Below are 19,339 nucleotides of genomic sequence, written 5' to 3'. Positions count from 1 at the left end.
CTTTTTTTTATTATTATTATTCTTCTTTTCTTCTCCGATAAACAATCATCTCAAATGAGGTATTTTTTGTTGGACTTGTAGTACCTACCGTACTTTGTGTTGTTATACGTCACTCTGCGCATTTGAATATTATTCTCCGGAGTAGAGAGAAAATAAAGCGGCAATGGTTCACACTTAATTTTTTTTTCCTCCGCTCTAGAAAGAGAAAAGTTTAGCTGTTTTAAGATTTTTATTTATTATTATTTTTTATTTGGCTTTAACAAGGCATCAATAGTTTGTTGTTGTGTTTGCCACTCGTTCGGAGGCTCTCACAAAAAGGGGCACCCTTGATTTTTATGACGTCAATTGGCTCGTTTTCTTTTCTTTTCCACCCTCGTTTGACTGTTTTGCGCCTTTTTTTCTTTCGTTTTTCTGGTCTTATATTTGGTTGTTTTTATTATTATGATTCCTCCTCTTTGGCGCGACTTGTGTTCCAGCGATGGCCTTATTTATTTATTGATATACAAAACAGCATCCCCGAGAATAGGCGCTCCATTTTTTTTAGGAGAAGGAGAAGAGGGCCGACGACGAGTCGCGAAACATAACGGTGGTAGAGAGGAGGCGCGTTGGCCGAGGGGGCTGTATAATTTTCGTATTTTTGCGCGGTGCGGCTCTTTAACAAAAGACAGCTGTTTTTTTATTTTTATTTTATTTTTTATTTTACGCTCAAATTTGGCGAAATTTTTTGAAAACTTTATTATTGATGTTATTTTTGTCTTCTGCGGATGTCTCTTTGGGGGGGGGGGAAGATTCATCCGGTTTCCGATTGGCTGGTGGGAAAGAAACCTTCCGGCCACTCCCGACTTATGCGTCGTTATACATATCCCTTGTTAAGTCAAAGAAGAAGAAGGACCTTTTAACACTTGATATTGGTGTCTTCACTCTCTCTCTTCTTCTTCCGAGAGGAAGTGGAGCGGCCAAAGAGGTCAGGCATCTTCCAGCTGGCGATGACTTTTTTTTTATTTAAAAAAAAATGCGGGAAATTTAAATTGGGTTGAAATAGTCGATCCGATTAGAAATTCTCATTAATGATGGCCCGCTAGCAAATGACATTCCGATAAGTTCGGTAAAAGGACGAAAGACACAACAACGCATAGTTTCGAAAGGACTTTGTCCTCCAAGAATGAAAATAAAAAAAGAAAAAGGGGGGAAAGAAAGAAATATAACAGGTTGTTACAGCTTGTGAGAGAGTCGACAACACGGTCGGGGTCTTCTTCTTCTTCTTCTTCTTCGTTGTAAAACAAAATAAAGAGAGACGGAAGGAGATTTTTCGGCTTGCCGAGTGAAAGGAGCTGGAGGGGGGGGGGACGTGTCTCATGTGAGGATTGCTGGTTGGTCGGGCTATCAAAACACACGCTGTTATATTTCGGGCGGGACGGGCCCAGCTGTTGACAGCTGGCTCCATCAGCGCTTCTTCTTCTTTTTCTTTTTGCCCTTTGACAACATAACAAGAAGAGTGGCCGTGTGTGTGTGTCTCTTTAAAGCTGGAAATGCCCGGCCGATCAGTCACACGCACACGCGGGAGCGTTGCACAACACTAAGAGAAATTCCACTTCAATTTGATCCGGCTGCTTTTTTGTTGGGTGGGGGAGGCGGTACCAAATAAAACAAGAAGGGGGGCCTTCATTTGAGTTGCTGATAACAAATTGATGGCCGCCAGAGATTAGACGTGTGAAAACTACTCGAAGAGGGTCATCAATTTGCCATTCCGGCAGCGCCAAAAGATTTTTACTTTTTTTTTTCCTCCACGATCAATTAAGCAATCAGGAGGGGCCGCTCGGACATGTCGTGTTTACCGATGCCGTTTCATGTCCGACTATTCGTCGATGGACACAATCAAAAATACAAGAATTTGATTAAGGACGAGCTACCGGATGGATTGCCAATTTTCTTCGTCGGGCCATGGCGGGCCAGCCAGCCGATGATCAACATGTGGAAAATGTCCGCCGGAATCGAATTTTCCCCGTCAGCTCTTAAAAGGGTCGACATTTTAGGACTGAAAAAAGGTCCTGAATGCAATCAGCGACAATTAGATTTCCAACATTTTCCCGGATGGGCATGGATTTCGTCGCTTTTGATGAGCACCAAACATCCCACACACTGTTGATCAAAGTTTAACGAATTTTCTAAATGTTTTAGAGCTCTTCCGCATTAAACGTATCGATTATTCTTTTTTGGGGCTTGGAGTAATATCACAGAGTCTTCCAATTTCTCCTTGACATGCAAATCCTCAACCGCTCGAATTCAGGACAGCCGATTGCTGCCTTTACTGGATTGGTGGTGGGTGTCATCAGATTCCGTCGTGCCATTCGGATGAGTTGGGAATGACGGACCAGAAACTTCGCCCGGGTGGATCGCCTTACTCCAATTCCATCCCGACAGCAGCAAAGCAAAGCAAAGCAAAGCAGCCCAGGAATTTGTCTTGTTTATTATTTGTCGCTGAACTTTTGGGATTGAAACAAACTCTGGTTTCACGCTGAAGTGTCGCGGCCACTGTGGTGTGTATGTACGTACGTACGTCTCTGGTACCCACGCAGCTTTTGTCAATCTGACGTCATTTGTACCACAGCCCATCAAGAGTGGAGGGAGCTGGGAGGGGTTTATTTTCTTGTTTAGGCAATTGGTCGGGTTACTTCGACAGCCCTGAAGAAAGAAATTGTACTTGAAGAAATCAAATAAAGCAACGGTTTTTACTTGTAGTACACACAGTCGTAGACGATGGAGTATACCGAAACATCAAACGAAAAGAAAGACGACCGCAACTGCGTCACTCGGCGAGCTTTGGTAATCGTTTTCATGGCCAAGGACAAAACAGAATTCAAGAAGAGACATTTTTCTTGTTTTGGGTTTTTTTATTCTTAATATAATCCTGGCCCCGGCCTTCAGAAGTTTTGACTGTCCCCATTCCACTTGAACTGAACGACGAGAGAGCATTAAAAAGTAAGTAGTCTACTCTTTTTGATCATTGTGTGACATTGAAGAAGTTGCCTTTGTGTGTGCAGGGTAAGTATGTTTGATGTCAACTGTCGTGGGACTGTGTTAATATTGAAAAGGTTTTGTTTTTTGTGGGGGCGAAAATGTATTGATTTTTTCTTTGTATATAAAGACGATTACAAAATACAAATACACTGTTGCGTACCTGTCAACTTGAGTTTTCATTGATTATTTTTGAATTTCGATGGATAAGGATACAAGCTTCGGAAATGAACGGTAGATGGACTCAGTGCACTGGCAACACGTGGTCGTCTGCTAGCAAAGCGTGTAACGTGGTTATGACTTTTGATGAACAATTTACCAAGTTATTTTCTTTGTTGCAGTAAATTTGACGGTTGATTGATATTGTTTTTTTCTTAGCTGCTTTTGCAATTATTTCTCGTAAAATGGACAAGAACCTCTTCAAAATTCACAGCACCAGATTCTACGATGTAGAACCAAAAGCGATACACAGTATGGCTTACGAGTCTAACCGGCTAGCTCTTTCCAGGTAATTCAAAAATGAAAGCTTTTATCCCATGACAATGTTGCTCATTTTGTATTGAAAAATTGAAAGGTCAGACAACAGTATAGAAATATGGAATTTGGAACATTCTCCTCACATTGAAAAGTTGATTCCTGGTTCCCCAGAAGGCTCAATCGAAGCGTTAGTTTGGTCCAAAGGCAGGCTCTTTTCCACCGGCTTGCATGGTTTTGTGGTCGAGTATGACTTGGTTGCTCTTTCGCCCAAAGCAAGTTACGCTGTCACATCAGGATCTGCATGGTGTCTTGCAGTCAACAAGGAACACACACACTTGGCGGTAAATTGTTTTACATTACAGCAAAAGTATTTGTAATTCAATTTTTGTTGTTGTCTGCAGGCCGGCTCTGAAGAAGGATATGTCTGCTTGTTTGAAATCTTTGAAGAAGGATTGATGTACTATAAAGTTTTCGACAAACAAGAAGGTTAGAACTTGAAGGTGTTTTGACGATTGCAGTGGAATTTTATCTTTTGGTGCACATTTGAATCTTTAGGTCGTATTCTTTCTCTGTCCTGGCACAGCTCAGGCGACTTTATCGTCACAGGATCATCCAACGCGATAAGAGTATGGAACGTGAAAACTGGTCACGCCGTCAATCGTCTATCTCTCGGTCGTGCCGACAGTTTTAAAGTAAAACCATTTGCCTTCCACTTTCCATTCAAAGTTCTGACTCCATTTCTTTTTAATAGGAAACTCTCGTCTGGTGTGTCTGCATCACAGACGACTTTGTCATCATCAGTGGCGACTCTAGAGGCATGACATCGTTTTGGAACGGTAAATTGGGCACTCTGATTGACGAAGTGAACGCCCACAAAGCCGACGTACTCTGCCTGTGTCTATCTGAAGATCAAAAGACTCTCTACTCGGCTGGTAAACTCAATTCATTGGTTCAATTAAAAACGGATAGATAACATCATTGGCCCACTCTACAACATTTGATTGAATCGCAGGAGTCGATCCGGTCATAGTGCTCTTTGCTCGCGTCACAGCCGGAGTCCGGAATCAGTGGATTCGATCTGTCCAGCGTGCCATCCACTCCCACGACGTACGCAGTCTGGCCCTGGCCGGTTCCAAATTAATATCCGGAGGTATGTCGAAAAGAAAAATCATGCATTTAAATTGCAAAAAGAATAATGTTCAATCATCTCGAAATGAATTCCGTCATATTTCTTTTTTGATGATTTATTTCTTTTTGGGTTTTTCTTTCAAGGCGTGGATGCCTATTTGTGCATCTCATCATATCCTCCAAAGGCGTTAAATAGATACCCACCCTTACCTCAGGTATGTGTATAAAAATATCGAAAAAGAAAAATGAGAAACGGACTTGAATAATGATGGCTCGCGGTTGTTGTTGTTGTTGTTGTTGTCTTTTGGGGATTCGTCTACAACACACAGGCGCCGTGCGTGCAGATGGCTCAAGGCAAGCGACAGCTGCTGCTGCGTTACCCGACGTCGCTGGATGTGTGGCAGCTGGGCGCGGCCGCCCCGAGCGGTCACCAGCTCAGCGCCAATACTTTTTTGAAACTATCCCAAGAGCCGGCCCGTCTCTTGCAGCTGAAGGCTAAAGATGACGAATGGATTGTCTGCGCTACCGTGTCACCCGGTGGCGATTACGTGGCCTACGCCACCGAGTCCAACGTCTACATTTATCATTTCATTCAGGTATTTATTTATTTATTTTTTCTGGTCCCGTATTTTTCGGCCTTTCACGAATTGCTTTTTCTTGTTCCGTTTGACGTGAAAAATGTGAAAACGACTTTCTTTTTTATATTTTTCATTTATTTCTCTCCCCCCAGTCGGCTGGAACATTGCAACTCAAAAAGTTGGTACCGCCGGAAGACGTCGGCACCTGCCACCGGATGATGTTCATCCATCACCCGACAGAGCCCGACCTTTCTGCCCGTCTCTTGCTGGCCACGCCGAAATTGACGCTCCAGTTGGTTGACGTTGGCAGCTCGGGATCGATGAAAATGGTTCACACGTTCAGCCGCGAGAGCGGCCAATTGACGATGGACGACTGCATCCATTTGATGGACTGCTCGGCCGACGGTCGACTGGCCGTCGTGGCCGATCACACGAGCAACGTCGTCATCCTGGACCTGAAATCCTACAAAGTGCACGCCACTCTGCCGCGCTACAAGAGTCACCCGACGGCGCTGGCCTTCCATCCGTCGTCGCATCTCCTGGTGGTGTCGTACGCCGATCACAAGATCGTCGAGTACGACGTCATCCGTCGCCAGTACACGCCCTTCTCCAAGAAACTCTCGGAGAAGCTGCCCGTCCAGTGGCTGAGTCGATCCTGCGCCGTCCGGCACATCACGTTCGACGTCCGCCACCCGGACGTGATCATCCTGCACGACGACAGCGTCATCTACACGATCGACAAGAACAAGGTAAAGATGGGACCCTTTTCGGTATGTTGTCATCGACGGTTGTTGTTTGGCTTTCTTTTGTTTGATTTCTTTCTTTCCTGGGAAGGCAAAACAAGTTGATGGCCGCTTTGGTAACAGTTCCCCATGACCCCTCGACTGGCCAGTGGAGAGTTTCTATTATTCTTATCCCTTTTTATTTTCTTTCTTCTTTCGCCGGTTGGAATAGGAATTTTCTGAGCCGGATGCCAAGATTACCAAATTCGATACGGGAACGGAGGACAGCCTGGACGCTCCACCCGCCGCGCTCAAGGCGCCCTCAGCCCAGCAACAGAAACTGAACTCGACGGCGGCCGGCAGTGGACCGTCGTCTTCTTGCTTTGGCATGTCGAAGAAATACAAACACCTGGCCTACTTTGGTGCCCTTGACGTTGGCGGCGAACTGGTGGCCGTCGAAGTCAGTCCTTTGGCGCTGGAGAAACACTTGCCTCCGGCCTTGTACAAGAAACGATTCGGAGTTTGAGTACTGCTGCAAAAACAAAATAATAATCAAACAACAAATTTTCCCTGTTTTGGTCGACCATCGATTTTTTTTCATTCATTATTATTATTATTTGGTTTTAACCCGAAATAATAAGTCGGGGCAAGTGCGTGTCAACCACCACCGCTAGATGTCAGCGTCGGTCTTCCCTATTCTTATACACGGCCGAGACATTTGTGTGTGACTGACTGAGAGGTAGCAGTGCACACTTGAGTTACTTTGAAATGACGTTTGTAAATTTTCCTTTTTTTTTATTTTATTTGGTGGCATGAAGAAGAGTGGACGACGGGCGGGGTAGGTGGTGAATTCTATTTCGAGCAGCTTTTCCTCCGTCACCATTAAAGAACTGTAAAGAAGAAAAAGCGGACAAAATATGCACGAGAAAGAAGAAGAAGTCAAAACAGTTTTTCTTTTCTCTCTATTCTTTTTTAGCTGTTTTTGACACTACCAAAAAGACATGGTTGGCGGCATCGAATGGCCATGAGGTGCACACACAGTGTGCCGGCGGCCACCTTAAAAAGTCAAGTCTCTTTTTGGCCTTTTTGGCTGCCGTCTGCTCTGCTCAGAGTAGAGAGTGGAGAAGAAGAAGAAGAAGAAGTTGCTTCAAGTTTGTTTGGCGGGGTTCTCTTTTTAAGACTCCCGCCAGCAGCAAGGGCTCCGAAAATAAAACCGCGACTACGCCCGTCTCTTTGTATATTGGACGGCCGTCGTCGACTGGTTCTCTTCTTGTCTGACTCGTCGGAAAAAAAGAACTCTTGAACGTCAACCTGATTTTTTTTATTTTTTCCGGGGTTCTTTTTTATTTCCCCTTGACACCGCCGGTTTTCCCGTTTCTTTTTTGGACAAAATTCTTGGCCATTTTTATATTTTGGGACTTTTTTTTTTTTCACGTCTCGACGACGCCATATTGTCTGGTGGAACAGTTTTTCATCCGGTCAGACCCCGGATTTTTTCTTTTTCCTTATCAATATCCTCTTCTTCTATTCGAGTGTTTAGACGGTGAGGCTCAACAAAGGGGGGGGGGAGGTTATGTTGACAGTTTGATTCATTTCCTGCACGTTTTCTTGATAATCCAGGCCCCTGGGTTTTTATTTTTTGTTCTTTTAAGAGATGAATGGCCGTTAGACTCACGATACCGGACAACATCCATCATATCCATCCCGTGTCTGAAAAAGAAAGAGGAAAAATAAGTTGTCGGTAGTTGTTGTTGTCGTCCTGGATTTTGTTTCATTCTTCGGTGCATGGGAGAACTTTCCCTATCTGTCCTCTCACCTGGACAGTCCATCAAAATTCATTTCCGGTGATTATGAGGCGAGACAATGTGTGAAATTTCACATGTGCCATAAAAAAGCGACAAGTTCCTGGCCGTGTGTTGTTGTTGTTGTTATCGTATTGTGTGTGTGCCTTTTTTGTTTTGATTGACGACGTCCAATCAAAAATGAGTCAAAAAGAGGGGGGAAATTTTCAGAGTCCCGCCAGATGTCACGGAAAGTTGTACATGATTCATTATGCCGAGAGAAAGAAAAACACAAAACAAGAGATATATTTTTCATGTCCGGCAGATAGGAGGAAGGTGATGTGTATCGGGGACAACAGACCCAGACACATTTTCGCCATGATTATTTGATACATGTGTGCGTGTGTGGATCGGCGTGATGGCCAGTCTACGGCGATAGAGAAACGGAGACAGAACAAGGTCGTCTGCTAGTTGTCGTCTTCACTCCAGACAGCTCGGAAAATCTAAACCGACAGCGAAATTGAATAATAAAAATTAGACAAAGAAAAAAGAAAGAAAAAAAAAGGAGGAAATTCTTCTGTGTGTAGTTGTGCGTGTGAATAACAGACAAGTTGAAATATCGTAGACTTGTCTGGTTTTACAACGGCAACGTTGTTGTAATGTACATAGTAAAAAAGAAAAAAAAGGAAAGAGAGAGAACCAATGTCTGGTTTTTTCTCAGACCCCGATGCTTTTAAAAAATACGTGGTGGAATAAAAGTTGAAAGAACGTGTGTCGTACTAGACAGTGTCACGATCCGCGGATTCCAACCCGCCCGAAAACTGAAACAAGTTTTACGAGGGGGGGAGTGGTTTTAATAGTTTCAGACATTGTGCGTGTGTGTGTGAGATTTTCATCCCCGCCATTGGTCCCTTCCCCCGTATGTCTAGGACGCAGACGACGGACCAACCACCACGTGATGATTGTGCAGACGACGCGATTGCGAGACAAAGGGGCCCCCGAGAGGGACGATGATCTGTCTGGTCTTGTCTGGGGAAAAAGTCATTGATCGACGGCGCGGCAGTTCGACAATGTCTGGTCTCGATTTTTCAACAGAGAAAAATGTGTGTGTGTGATCACGTCACGATATCGTTGCGCAGATTTTTTTCAAAAAAAAATGTACACTTATTTTTTTGGGGGGGAAACAAGAAAAATGTCGGTCGATTTCGTTTAGTTATGCACAGAACAAAAAGTCACGGTCGGATGCGACGCCAGACTTTGTCAACAATTCGATTGGCCGAGATGACCGTGTGTGAGTTTTACAGATTTGTGGCCAAACGAACGAAAAATTTTATAATAAAACGTGTCTCGTGTTCGAATGTCACGTCAATTTTTCTTTCCCTTGGACATTTTTTTTGTCGTATCTTTTTGAGACTTATTCAACATGACTGGAATGTAGTTCACACATAATGGCGAAAAGGAGAAAAAAAAGAGTCTCGGTCTATTTCGAGACGTAACGGCCATTTTTCTTTTTTTTTTGCTCAAATAAATTTCCCCCAAAAAGAAGGAACTGACGTTGGCGGAATAAGTTGCAAGATTAACTTTGTGTAGTTTCGAAGATGTATACAAATCCGTTCAACAAATTCCATTGTCGAGTGTATACAAATGTCGCAATTTCGCCCCCCTTTTTTTCCTTTTCGTTACAGTGGAACTTGACAGGCCATAAATTCATACGGTTACAAGTGTGGTGTCTTACACACCGCAGTCTAGACGGTATGGTCAGGATGGAAAAAGAAAAAAAAAGTTGAACATTTTTATTTTTTTCCCGACTTCGCCTTGCGGCTTTTGTTTGGTAATTCGTGAAAAAATGGTGGAAGAAAAAAGCCAACTCAAAACGAGGCCGTGATGATTTAAACGTGTAGGTTCGTTGTGTACAAAACTGTCGTTAGACATAAGGACTTGTGGCGATGGGTCGGGCCTACCAACAAGAAGAGGTTCCTTCCTTTCTCTCCCCTTGTTGAGAAAAGAAATAAAAACATGTCGTAAAAAGGAGGTGAGAGACCGAGGCGAAACCATTGGCAGGGCTTTCATTTTGGGTTTTGTGTGAGAGAGAGAGAAAGGATTCTGTCGTGGGGCTAGAAAAGAAACATGGACGACGCCGTGACGTCGTCGTCTTTAAATTCTGCAAGCTATCGTACCACGTTATTTTCTTCTACTTTTTGGAGCTGGAGAATTTGGGTTTTTCTTCACATATTTTTCCATTTTGATTGTCGTTTTATTCAAATGCGTCCGTGTGGTTCGATTCACAAAAAGGAGGGATTTGAGGGGGCGGGGACGAACGAGTGTGGAATTCGCCGCTAGATGGCGTCGTAGGCGAGGCATCGCTACCTCGTGTGGCGGCGGTGGCGCTAGGCAACACAACTCGACAAAGAAAAAAAGGGGAAGAATTTTTCGGTCTCGGGGAAAAGAAAAGGAACCCAGCAGACACACACACACACACACAGCCGTTGGCGGCCCCGGCGAATGTAGAAGAAGAAGTTCATTCGTGAGAGAACCTTCGGGTCGTGCAGTCGCCCCATTCCCGTGGTTGTGTGTGTTGTGTTGTGTGTGTGTGTGTGCGGCGCAAAAAGGGAAAAAATAAAATAAAAAGAATTGAAAAAAAGAAATTGAATAAAAGAAGAAGAAGTTTCTTGACGAACAGCAGCTGCTGCTGCTGCTGTGTGTGTGTGTAAGGTTCTTTTCTACACTCGTGTGTGTGTTGTGTGTGTGTGATTTTTCAGTCCTCGTGTTAAACACACACAGAGGACATTAGCCAAAACAGAAAAATTTGTGATTCTGTTGGAAAGTGTGCGTGTAAGTTTTGTTCTTTTCGTCTGCCATTTTGATTTTTCTTGGTAGGTGGTGGGGGTAAGCACAAAAATCGATGGATTTTTGTCTAGTCAACACGTGGTCATTTTTGCCTGGGTTAGTTTGGAGAATTTCTTTTTTGGCTTGAAATAAAAATGGCGTGAAATTATCTTTTCCGAGATTTTTTGGGTGTGTAGAAAAAAGACACAACCTTGCCGACGGACACGAGTTCCTTTTAAAGGTTTGCGGTTCAAATTTTGTGTCTTTTCTTCTTTTAAAAGAAACAGACATTTTCTAAAAGAGAAAAGGAGAAAAGTTCGTTGGCCCGTTTGATGGCCATTATCATGTGTGTGTGCCTCCATTTTTATTAGTTTTTCTTCTTCACATAGTGTAGGCATATAAAGAAAATGTGTACCCAAAGACCCCCGTAAAAATACGAAGTTGCCCCTCGCACACAGATGCCCCAAAAAACCACAATTGGGAAAAAACGGCCAAGTGAAAGAAAGTTTTTATCTATACAACAACAACATTGTCTGCTGTGTGTATTAGTTTTTATATTTAAAAAATAATATAATAATCCGAGTTTCTTTTAATGGCTTGTGGGCACTGTGTGTAAAAGAATTTCCAACCAGACATTGTCGTCTAACTATTTTCTTTTGTTTTTGGCTTAAACAGGAATTTGTCTATTTTATCTCGAGCAGACGACGACGACGACATTTTTGTGCAAAAGACGTGCGGGTCGTGGACGATGGTCTCTGACCGTGTCGTCATCCTGGACACACGACTGCTGCATCATGGCTCCTGAGGAGCACCAATTGAATCTCGTCGACATTTTGGTAAATTTTTTAACAATTTTTTTGTGTTTCATCCCCCCCCACCACCACCAAATCTAAAATTAAGACTAAAAAGGAGAGCCGGTTATTTCCAGTTTAATCCAGCGGAAAAGGACACACACACACAACACAAAAAATAACAGACACACACACATACATACGTTCTCTTGAATGTGTGTGTGTGACTGGAGGCATCGGAGGCGCGTGCGCTCCTTTGAGAGAGAAAAGGAGAGAGGGTCTCCTTATTGTGTGTGTGTGTATTGACGGCCGAGTGTCTAGACGGTCACGGCCGGATGACGTCACGGCGCATTCAGCCGCACACACACAGCTAACCAACCGAAACTAACCAAGCAGAGTCACACAAATAACGAAAAAAGGAGCTACTCCTGGCGACTGTTTTGGAAAAAAAAATTGACGTTTGAAATTTTGTCGGTCGAAATTGGCGTTTTGGTGATTGGATTTTTTCGGGTTTTCAATGAAAATAGCGGAACATTTTTTTTCTTTGTTGTGGGGTCGATTGTGGTTTGGGCATTTATCGATCAGAGGACACCATCCCCCCTCCTTTTGCAATGATGCCAGACGAGACACCAGACATACGCCTCTTCTTCTTCTTCTTTTTGTGTGTGTGTGTCCGTCTTTGTCTCTTTGGCCACTCACTAAACATGTGTGTGTAGCAGCAGACACCCAAAAGTATCGATCCATTCCGGAAGAGCGTGCAGGTTGCCGAGAGACTCCCCCCCCCCCCCCACACTCTTTAATGCAAGACTTTCGTGAAATATAAATTGTAAATCCGGAGGTATGCGGATGTGTGACTAGATACTCAACAAAACAAAAAAGAAGAAAACGTTCAAATCTCTATTCATGTCGGTGTAATGCCCTCCGGTCGGTATAGACAGTGCCGTGTGTGTACTACGGCAATCTAACGAGGAACAAATGCGAGTATTACAACGGCGCCAAATTGTTTTTTATTGGGAAAAAGTTTTTAATTTAAAATTTTTTTTTTTAAATTTTTTTGATGGGGGTTGGGATTGTCGTCGGTCCCGCCCCCATCCGAAAGTCGTCACACGCAGACACACTCGAAAGAATGCGAATGCCGTGTGTGTCTCCTGGACGAGTTCCAGTGGATTCGATTCGACCTAACCAGCTGATCTTCTTCTTCGTCCTCTTTTTTTACGATGGACTAAAATCAATAAAAAAATGTTTTTTTTTTTTTCTTTTTCTTCTCTTTTTTTCTTTAAACTGGCGACGCCTTTTTCCCGAACCTCTCCCGACTTCATCTTTTATTTTCGTGTTACCCAAAAAATTCTTTGCCTCTGACGAAAACGCTAAAACTCGATGGGGGGAGGAGGAGGAGCACCGGCGGGAGTCTCAACTTGTAGGAGGAGGAGGTTGGGTGTAGTGTTTTAAAAATACATTGGCTCTCTGTCGCTCGTCTCCTAAATAGTTAACGGTGTGCCCAGATTGATTTCAAAAAATTGAATTTCGCCTCCAAAAAAACTATGTCATTTGAAATTCCCGCCGATAATTATTAATTTGAATTAGATTTTTCTTATAAAAAGAAAATGGCTTTGGAAAAAAAGAGTGACAGGTGTTGATGATTCATCGATGAGGTCATTTTTTATTTTTATTTTCTAAAATGTTGTTTTACAACTTCCCGGTGGAATTTGTGCGAATTCATTCAATTTCCTTGGGAGATTGTAGGAAAGCAAAAAAAAAAAGAAAGAATTTTTATTTTTATTTATTTATCTCTGAAACTTTTTAGCTTCTTAGACTCTCCTGGCCGTCGTTTGTGTGTGGCTATATTTAGTCAGTTAGCAAAAGGGGATATCTTTGCTCCTGACTTGGACTGCTGTGCTGCTGCTGGCCCCAGGAGGAGAAAGAGAGTCAATCTGGGTAGAAAAAAGAAATACTTGTGAGGGCCAGCAGCTCGGAGCGCGTGCGGGGCCAGCCATCGCAAAAGGCAGCTTCTCTCAAACAGCCTTGTGTGTGTTCGGGGGAGGACGGCCTTGGCCCGTCTCTCTCTCTTTATTCTCTCTCTCCTTTATACCAATTTTCATTCTCTTCTTTTTCCTTCATCCGCCCACCATTTTTTCTGCTTCTTCTCCGTGTAATTTTCGTTGCCAACAACAACAACACGCACAGACTTGGGAGAACGCCTTTGTGTTGTTTAGGAGCCCTGGAGAAGGAGGCCCCCCCTTTTGTAGATGCGAAAAAGTCAATTTTTTCGAGTATCCGGCTGAGAATTTGAGCAGACGGTGGTGGAATGTGAAATTAATGTGTGCGGCTGTTTTTTTTTATTTGTGTGTCGACAGGAGGAGGATTGGCAGGTTGCAGAACGGCTCCCAGTTGATGGAACGTTGATATTCTCATCTGGCGTTCGGATCGATTGAAAAAGAAAAAGATACGAAATAGGCAAGAGATGGGGGCTCGGTCGTGGTCGTCATCCGCCCCTTCAGTTCCGTCATCTCATCACCAGCACCACCACCACCAATCGTCTTCTTCTTCTTCGACTGCGGCAACAACAACAGGCCAGGAGCCAGGAGCCGGGCCCTTCTTTTCATCTTCTTCATCTTCACTTTCATCATCTCCTTCTTCGTCGCCGCCATCGTCTTCTTCGCCATCGCCCACCGGCGGCAAGAAACACCGTCACCACCACCACCACTACAACCACTTGCAACAACAGGCCAAACAACAACCGACAAGAACATCAGAGCGTCACGCTTTCTTTCGGGTACATGAACAAAATTCTTCCTTTTTTTCTCTTATTTTTAAACATTATTTTCCAGTTCCCTGACCTTGCCTATATGCCCTTTCCAGACTTGTGCGTTATAGTATTATGTACCGGGGGAATTAACAAGAGGAAGGGGGCAGACCTGTTTTTTTTTTATTTTTATTTTTTAATTTCTTCTTTTTCCAGCGGATTTTTTATTTTTATTTTAAAAAGTCCCGGCTGTCTCCCTCCCTCCCCTCTGTTCGTTTTTATTTTTTTACCGACCGACCGACCGACCGACGGCTGGGAATGTCTAGACGGTTGGGGAGGGGCGTTGGCTCTTCACTCCTCCCACATTTTCTACTTTTCTAGACTCCCGTCTCTTCCCCCTGGAGGGTGGGGAGGATGTCGGGACCCGGGCCGAGAGAGTCCACCACCCAAAATATTAGACATTTTCTTTTTTCTTCCTCACGGGCCTTTAGATATTGGCGGCGGGATTACACGCACAATGTTGCGGAGGGGGGGATCGATCGATCGATGATTTTTAATATTGAAAAAATGAAAAAGACTCGTCTCTCTTGAGACGGGATGACGTCCATGTCTACCCGACGCTCTTCTGGCCAATTTTTTCATTTTCGTGTAAGAAAAGAAAAATCCTACCCCATCCACCCACCCACCCAAAAGAAAAATACTCCCGCCCACCCCACCCAACCGAACCCAGCCGTCTAGGTACTATGTCTGTGTCTGTGTGTGTCTGAGTCTGTGTCTGGGCTGTAGAGCAGCACAGTACACGTGCATTGCTCTCCCTCCCATCCGCCCGTCCTTTTTTACACCCACAGACATGCAAGTGTCTGTGTCTGTCTGTTGTGTGTGTATTGACGCCGCCGCCGCCGTCGGCCCATCCCAGACGAGCAAATTCCAAAATAGTAGTCTATAATAAAAAAGAAGGAGAATAAATAAGGAGGGAATTAGGAGGAAGTCCTCTGTGTGTTGTGTGTGCCGTCGCTGGATCATCCAAAGGTCGTCGTCGTCGTCACTCGGACTCAGACACAGGAGGCCTAAGTGGGTGCTGGACTTTGTGTGTGTGTGTACCCGCTCACATTCATTGCTAAGGTGTCGCTCGAGACGGACGGTCGCTGGACATTTGGCTGCCAGTTGTTGTTGTTGTCTCTCGGTGTCGTCGTGTGTTGACTGGGGCGTAGTGAAATGCGAGTGGTGACGTCATTGGAACTGGGGGGACCGAGGATCCTGCAGGAATTTTGGATGGCCGTTTTGAAAGTTTTGTCGCGTAACAAAGAGTCCAACAACAACCAGGAACAACAACTTTGTAAATCGAGAACTAATAATCGATTGATGAAGAAATCGACAGGATCGAAAAAGATCCGGCGATCCATTCCGGTTAGCCCCCCTCAAGTGTTTCCCGATCCTTGTTCTGTTTTTAAATACAATTAAGTTAATTAAATTTATTAATTTTTGATTTGATTTTAATTTTAACAGATTCCGGTCACTGGAGAAGGAACGAAGAAGCCACTGGACCTGACGCCTCAATCCGTGGCGACGGCCAAAGCGGCTGTGGCCGCGGCGGCCCAAAGAGCCGAAAGGAACTTGTCGGTCAGACGGGACCTGGCCCTGGACTTGCCGACATGTCCGACCCTACCGGATGGAGAGGAGAAACCCTACGGCTCCTCGACTCGACTCCGCATTCGCGACCACGACCAGGTTCGCTATTATTTTGACATCACATTTTCTTCCATCTATACTAATAAACTGGGCGGAATTCATTTAGGAGAGCGAAATTTACCGGGAATGCATCCGGCCGCCACCCAACCGGACAGTTCACGAAACTTCCACCAGTTTTCCACCATTCCGCTGCAATTCAGAGAGCATTCTGACGGGTCACCTGCCTACGTCTGACGGTTCCGGCCGTGTCGGACATTCTAAAACGGCCGGTCCGTCCTCCTCCTCCTCCTCTTCAACCATAACCACCAACAACTCCCAGTCGTCGTCTTCATCGTCATCTTCCTCCATCATGGCCGTCTATTGCTGCACTAGTGCGTCTTACAGCAGTTCCACCAGCTCCTTGTCGTCAAACAGTTACGGCAGCAGCGGAGGCGGCTACGGATATCGCAATCTCCGCCAACCACAACAACATCAGCCACTACTACAACAACAACAGGAGCGAGAAAACGGCAGCGACGGCAAGGATCTGTTTTCATCGGCTCCTCCTCCTTCGTCCGGCACTCGGTTGCTGCTGGACATTCACGGCCAGCCGATTGTGACGCGGAGTAAAAGCATGAGCACGGGCAGCAGCCTGCAACAACAAGAAGCTCCTTGTTCGTCGAGTTCGTCGTCGTCTTCTGGCAACTTGTTGTCCGTCATGGTTCCTTTCCCTCCTCCTATGCCACAACAACAGCAACAACAACAGTTGACTATTCCTGCGGCCACTTCTTGCGCCAGTAAAACGCTGGAATCGGCGGTGAAATCCTGCGTCCGCTCGTTTCGTGATCGAGTCCACCCGGCGGGCAAGAGTTCCGCTCCTGCTGCTCCTGCAATCAGCTGTTTGGTCCCACCGGTGGGAGGAGCGGTGGGCGGTGTGGATAATGCAGGATATGTCGAGTCCAGCGCGGGTGGTGGTAGTGCAAGTGCCAGTGGTTGCAGTAGTAGGTGGCCCAGTGCGACGACGACACTGCCGGAACAGCAACAACAACACAATAACAACAACAACAACAATTCGCATGCGACAGAAGAGCCATCTAGTAGCAGCAGTCGGAGTAAACTGGCCAACTTGCCGGTCGTTCCCTGCGCTTCGGCCGCCTCCACTTCTCCGAGTCAAACCAGACGGGACCTATGAAAACAACAACAACAAAACGGACACGAAAAAAACAAATTTTTTGTTTTGATGGAATAAAAATGTTTCTTCTTCTTCTTCTTGGATGTGTAAACAACAAGGATTACGTGCGTGTGTGTGAGTGTGTGTGTGTGAGTCTAATAGGAAGAATTTAACAATTTTTTTTTTGTTATTGGGTTGGAACCGGAAGCTGATGGAGAGTATCTCAAAGTCTTTCATTGTGTGCGTGTGTGTGTGTGTGTGCAAGTATTGGAGCGTTCGAGACAATTTTTAAAAGAAGAAAAGGAGAAGAAGAAGAAGAAAATGATAAACAAACAAACAAACCCAACACACACCCATTTTGTGCTTTCCTTCTCTCTGTCTATCTGTCTCTCCTTTTTCTTTCTGTTTTCGCCTTTTTTGGGCCAACATTTTTCTTTTTTTTTGGGTGGTGCCCATTTTGTGTGGCTCCTCCCTCCTTTCCTCCTCCCCCCAGTGCAGACGAACGAAGAAAAATTGCGCCGCAGTAAAAAGAAATGGACGCAAAATAAATGCTGGACAATTGTGAAGCGACATCTTTAAAGAAGAAAAAGAAATATAGGCCTCTATTATTATTATTATTATTATATATACCTTCGGGCTTTCTACACCAATTTTTACGTTTTCTTTTCTTTGTTTTTTGTTTGTTTTTTTAAATTGACAATTTTTCGGCCGGTCATATATATTATACACCCTCCTCCCGCATTTTTTATTTGTTATTATCACAGCATTTGTGTATTTTGTCTTGATTCGCCCATGATGTGATTTTTAAAAAAAATTCATCAAATCTTGGAAATGTTTTTAAAAACAAATTTTTTTAAAAATTGAAAATGAAGAAGAAAACAAGCAGCTCGGGACCAGCCGTGATTGCAAGCGTGATCGTGTGTGTTTATCTGTGTGTGTGTGTCGAGACAAGGAACTATAGAAGAGAAAAGACGAAATATTTCGACTTTAGTTGTGTGTGTCATCTCCAATGGGGGAAAAACCAGGAGGAATTATTATGTTGTTCCTCTTCCTTTTTTTTAAATTTTGTGTGTGTGTATTTCCGGCCATTTTATTTTTTTACAACCTCTTGTTATTTAAAAAAAAAACAAATTTGAGGAAATTTTTTTTTTTTGAAATTTTTGGCGCGAATTTTAATTTTTTGAAATTTCGCGGTTTTTTTTTCGTGTGTGGGAAATGGTCATGGGTGGACAATATTATTTTTTAAAAAATCAAAGACGACAGCGATGTTATTTGATTGGAAGGAATTGTGTTTGATTTTGTTGTCGTCAATTTGTCCAGTGTCGGTTCCGTCCGGAGACGTTGGAAATCGAAAAAACAGAAAGACATTTTGTTTTTGTTTATTTTTTCGTTTTGAAATAATTTTTCAAAAATTTCGATTCGACGAGACCATACAAGAAAGTGTCAGCTGCTGCGCTGTTAAAAGAAGAGAAGAATACTGGATCATTTGTTGTGATAAATATTGACTCCTCCCCCTCCCATCTCTCACCCTCCTTTGTGTCAATTCATTTTTTGGTTTTGTTGGGATAAAAATAATGTTCGGTGTACACACACACACACACATCCCTCCTTACCCACACGCATTTTTATCCCCCCCGTTGTAATTCTCTCTTCCCCCCCATCAAAATTGGACTGACCACACACACCACCATTTTGTAATCATGGTAATCTCTTACGGAAAAAATATTTGTTCTTCTTTTTTGGCTTTTTCAACGAAATAAGGAATTTTTTTTTCTTGTCTTTTGTGTTCATAAAAAAAAAACAATTTTCGAAATTTAAAAGGAAAGAAAAATTTCTAAAATAATAATAATAATACAATCCGCACTTGTGAAATGTGATTTTATTACTTATATATATATCATTTTTACGTCATCCCCACACACAGCCACACGATCCATCTGAATTTTAAAAAGAAAAAGAAAAATTAAAACTTTTGTATAAATCGAACCTATTTATCCCCCCTCCCCCAATTTTTATTTTTTTGGATTATCCTTCAAAAACCTCAAAATTCCCCCCCCCCCCTGAAAAAAACAAAAATTCAAACAAAAAAACTTTTTCGTGAAATAAAATCATAACTTTCAAAACGTCAAGAAAAATACTAAAAAATGTATTTGTGTGTGCCTATGTGTGTGTATGTAGACCAGTACAGCCTATATCAATTTTTTTTTCTTCTCTTATTATTATTACCTTCTTTGTACATGAAAAAGACACAAGAAAAAACAAAACAAAACAAAAAAAAAATACAAATGTTCAATGAAATATTTAATTTCAATTCATTCGTTGATTGAATCATTCCGATTTATTAGTCAATTTGGCACATACAAAATTACAAACCTAAAATGTATATATATATATATACTCTAATTGTGTTTTCTACGTGATAATAAACACCGGATGCAA

The 19,339-nt window shown here is 43.4% G+C and overlaps 2 protein-coding genes across 6 annotated transcripts; both read left to right on the top strand.

Annotated features, from left to right (window-relative positions):
• Positions 1–3,266: 3,266 nt before the first annotated feature.
• On the top strand, positions 3,267–6,485 carry LOC124205091 (U3 small nucleolar RNA-associated protein 4 homolog). Its single transcript, XM_046602417.1, has 11 exons — positions 3,267–3,337; positions 3,394–3,523; positions 3,590–3,833; positions 3,894–3,978; positions 4,048–4,184; positions 4,244–4,424; positions 4,505–4,642; positions 4,765–4,835; positions 4,950–5,216; positions 5,351–5,947; positions 6,153–6,485. The coding sequence occupies exons 1-11, from the start codon at positions 3,322–3,324 to the stop codon at positions 6,444–6,446; spliced, it is 2,160 nt and encodes a 719-aa protein (XP_046458373.1). The 5' UTR covers positions 3,267–3,321; the 3' UTR covers positions 6,447–6,485.
• Positions 6,486–9,148: 2,663 nt separating this feature from the next.
• On the top strand, positions 9,149–18,955 carry LOC124205093 (uncharacterized protein DDB_G0271670-like). 5 transcript variants are annotated; one of them, XM_046602423.1, is made up of 6 exons: positions 10,416–10,533; positions 10,917–11,065; positions 11,203–11,363; positions 13,673–14,091; positions 15,568–15,789; positions 15,857–18,955. In XM_046602423.1, exons 4-6 carry the CDS (start codon positions 13,780–13,782, stop codon positions 16,919–16,921), a joined length of 1,599 nt encoding a protein of 532 aa, XP_046458379.1. In that variant the 5' UTR covers positions 10,416–10,533; positions 10,917–11,065; positions 11,203–11,363; positions 13,673–13,779; the 3' UTR covers positions 16,922–18,955. The 5 variants fall into 5 exon arrangements, with proteins under 5 accessions (XP_046458378.1, XP_046458376.1, XP_046458377.1 ...); XM_046602422.1 differs by lacking the exon at positions 10,917–11,065 and having other exon boundaries at positions 9,149–10,527; XM_046602420.1 differs by lacking the exon at positions 10,917–11,065 and having other exon boundaries at positions 9,149–10,533.
• Positions 18,956–19,339: the final 384 nt, after the last annotated feature.

This window comes from Daphnia pulex, chromosome 10 (genome assembly GCF_021134715.1).
Source record: "Daphnia pulex isolate KAP4 chromosome 10, ASM2113471v1".
Classification (NCBI taxonomy): Eukaryota; Metazoa; Arthropoda; class Branchiopoda; order Diplostraca; family Daphniidae; genus Daphnia; species Daphnia pulex.
Note: the sequence above shows the minus strand (reverse complement) of the source record. Positions and strands in the feature narration are given on the sequence as shown.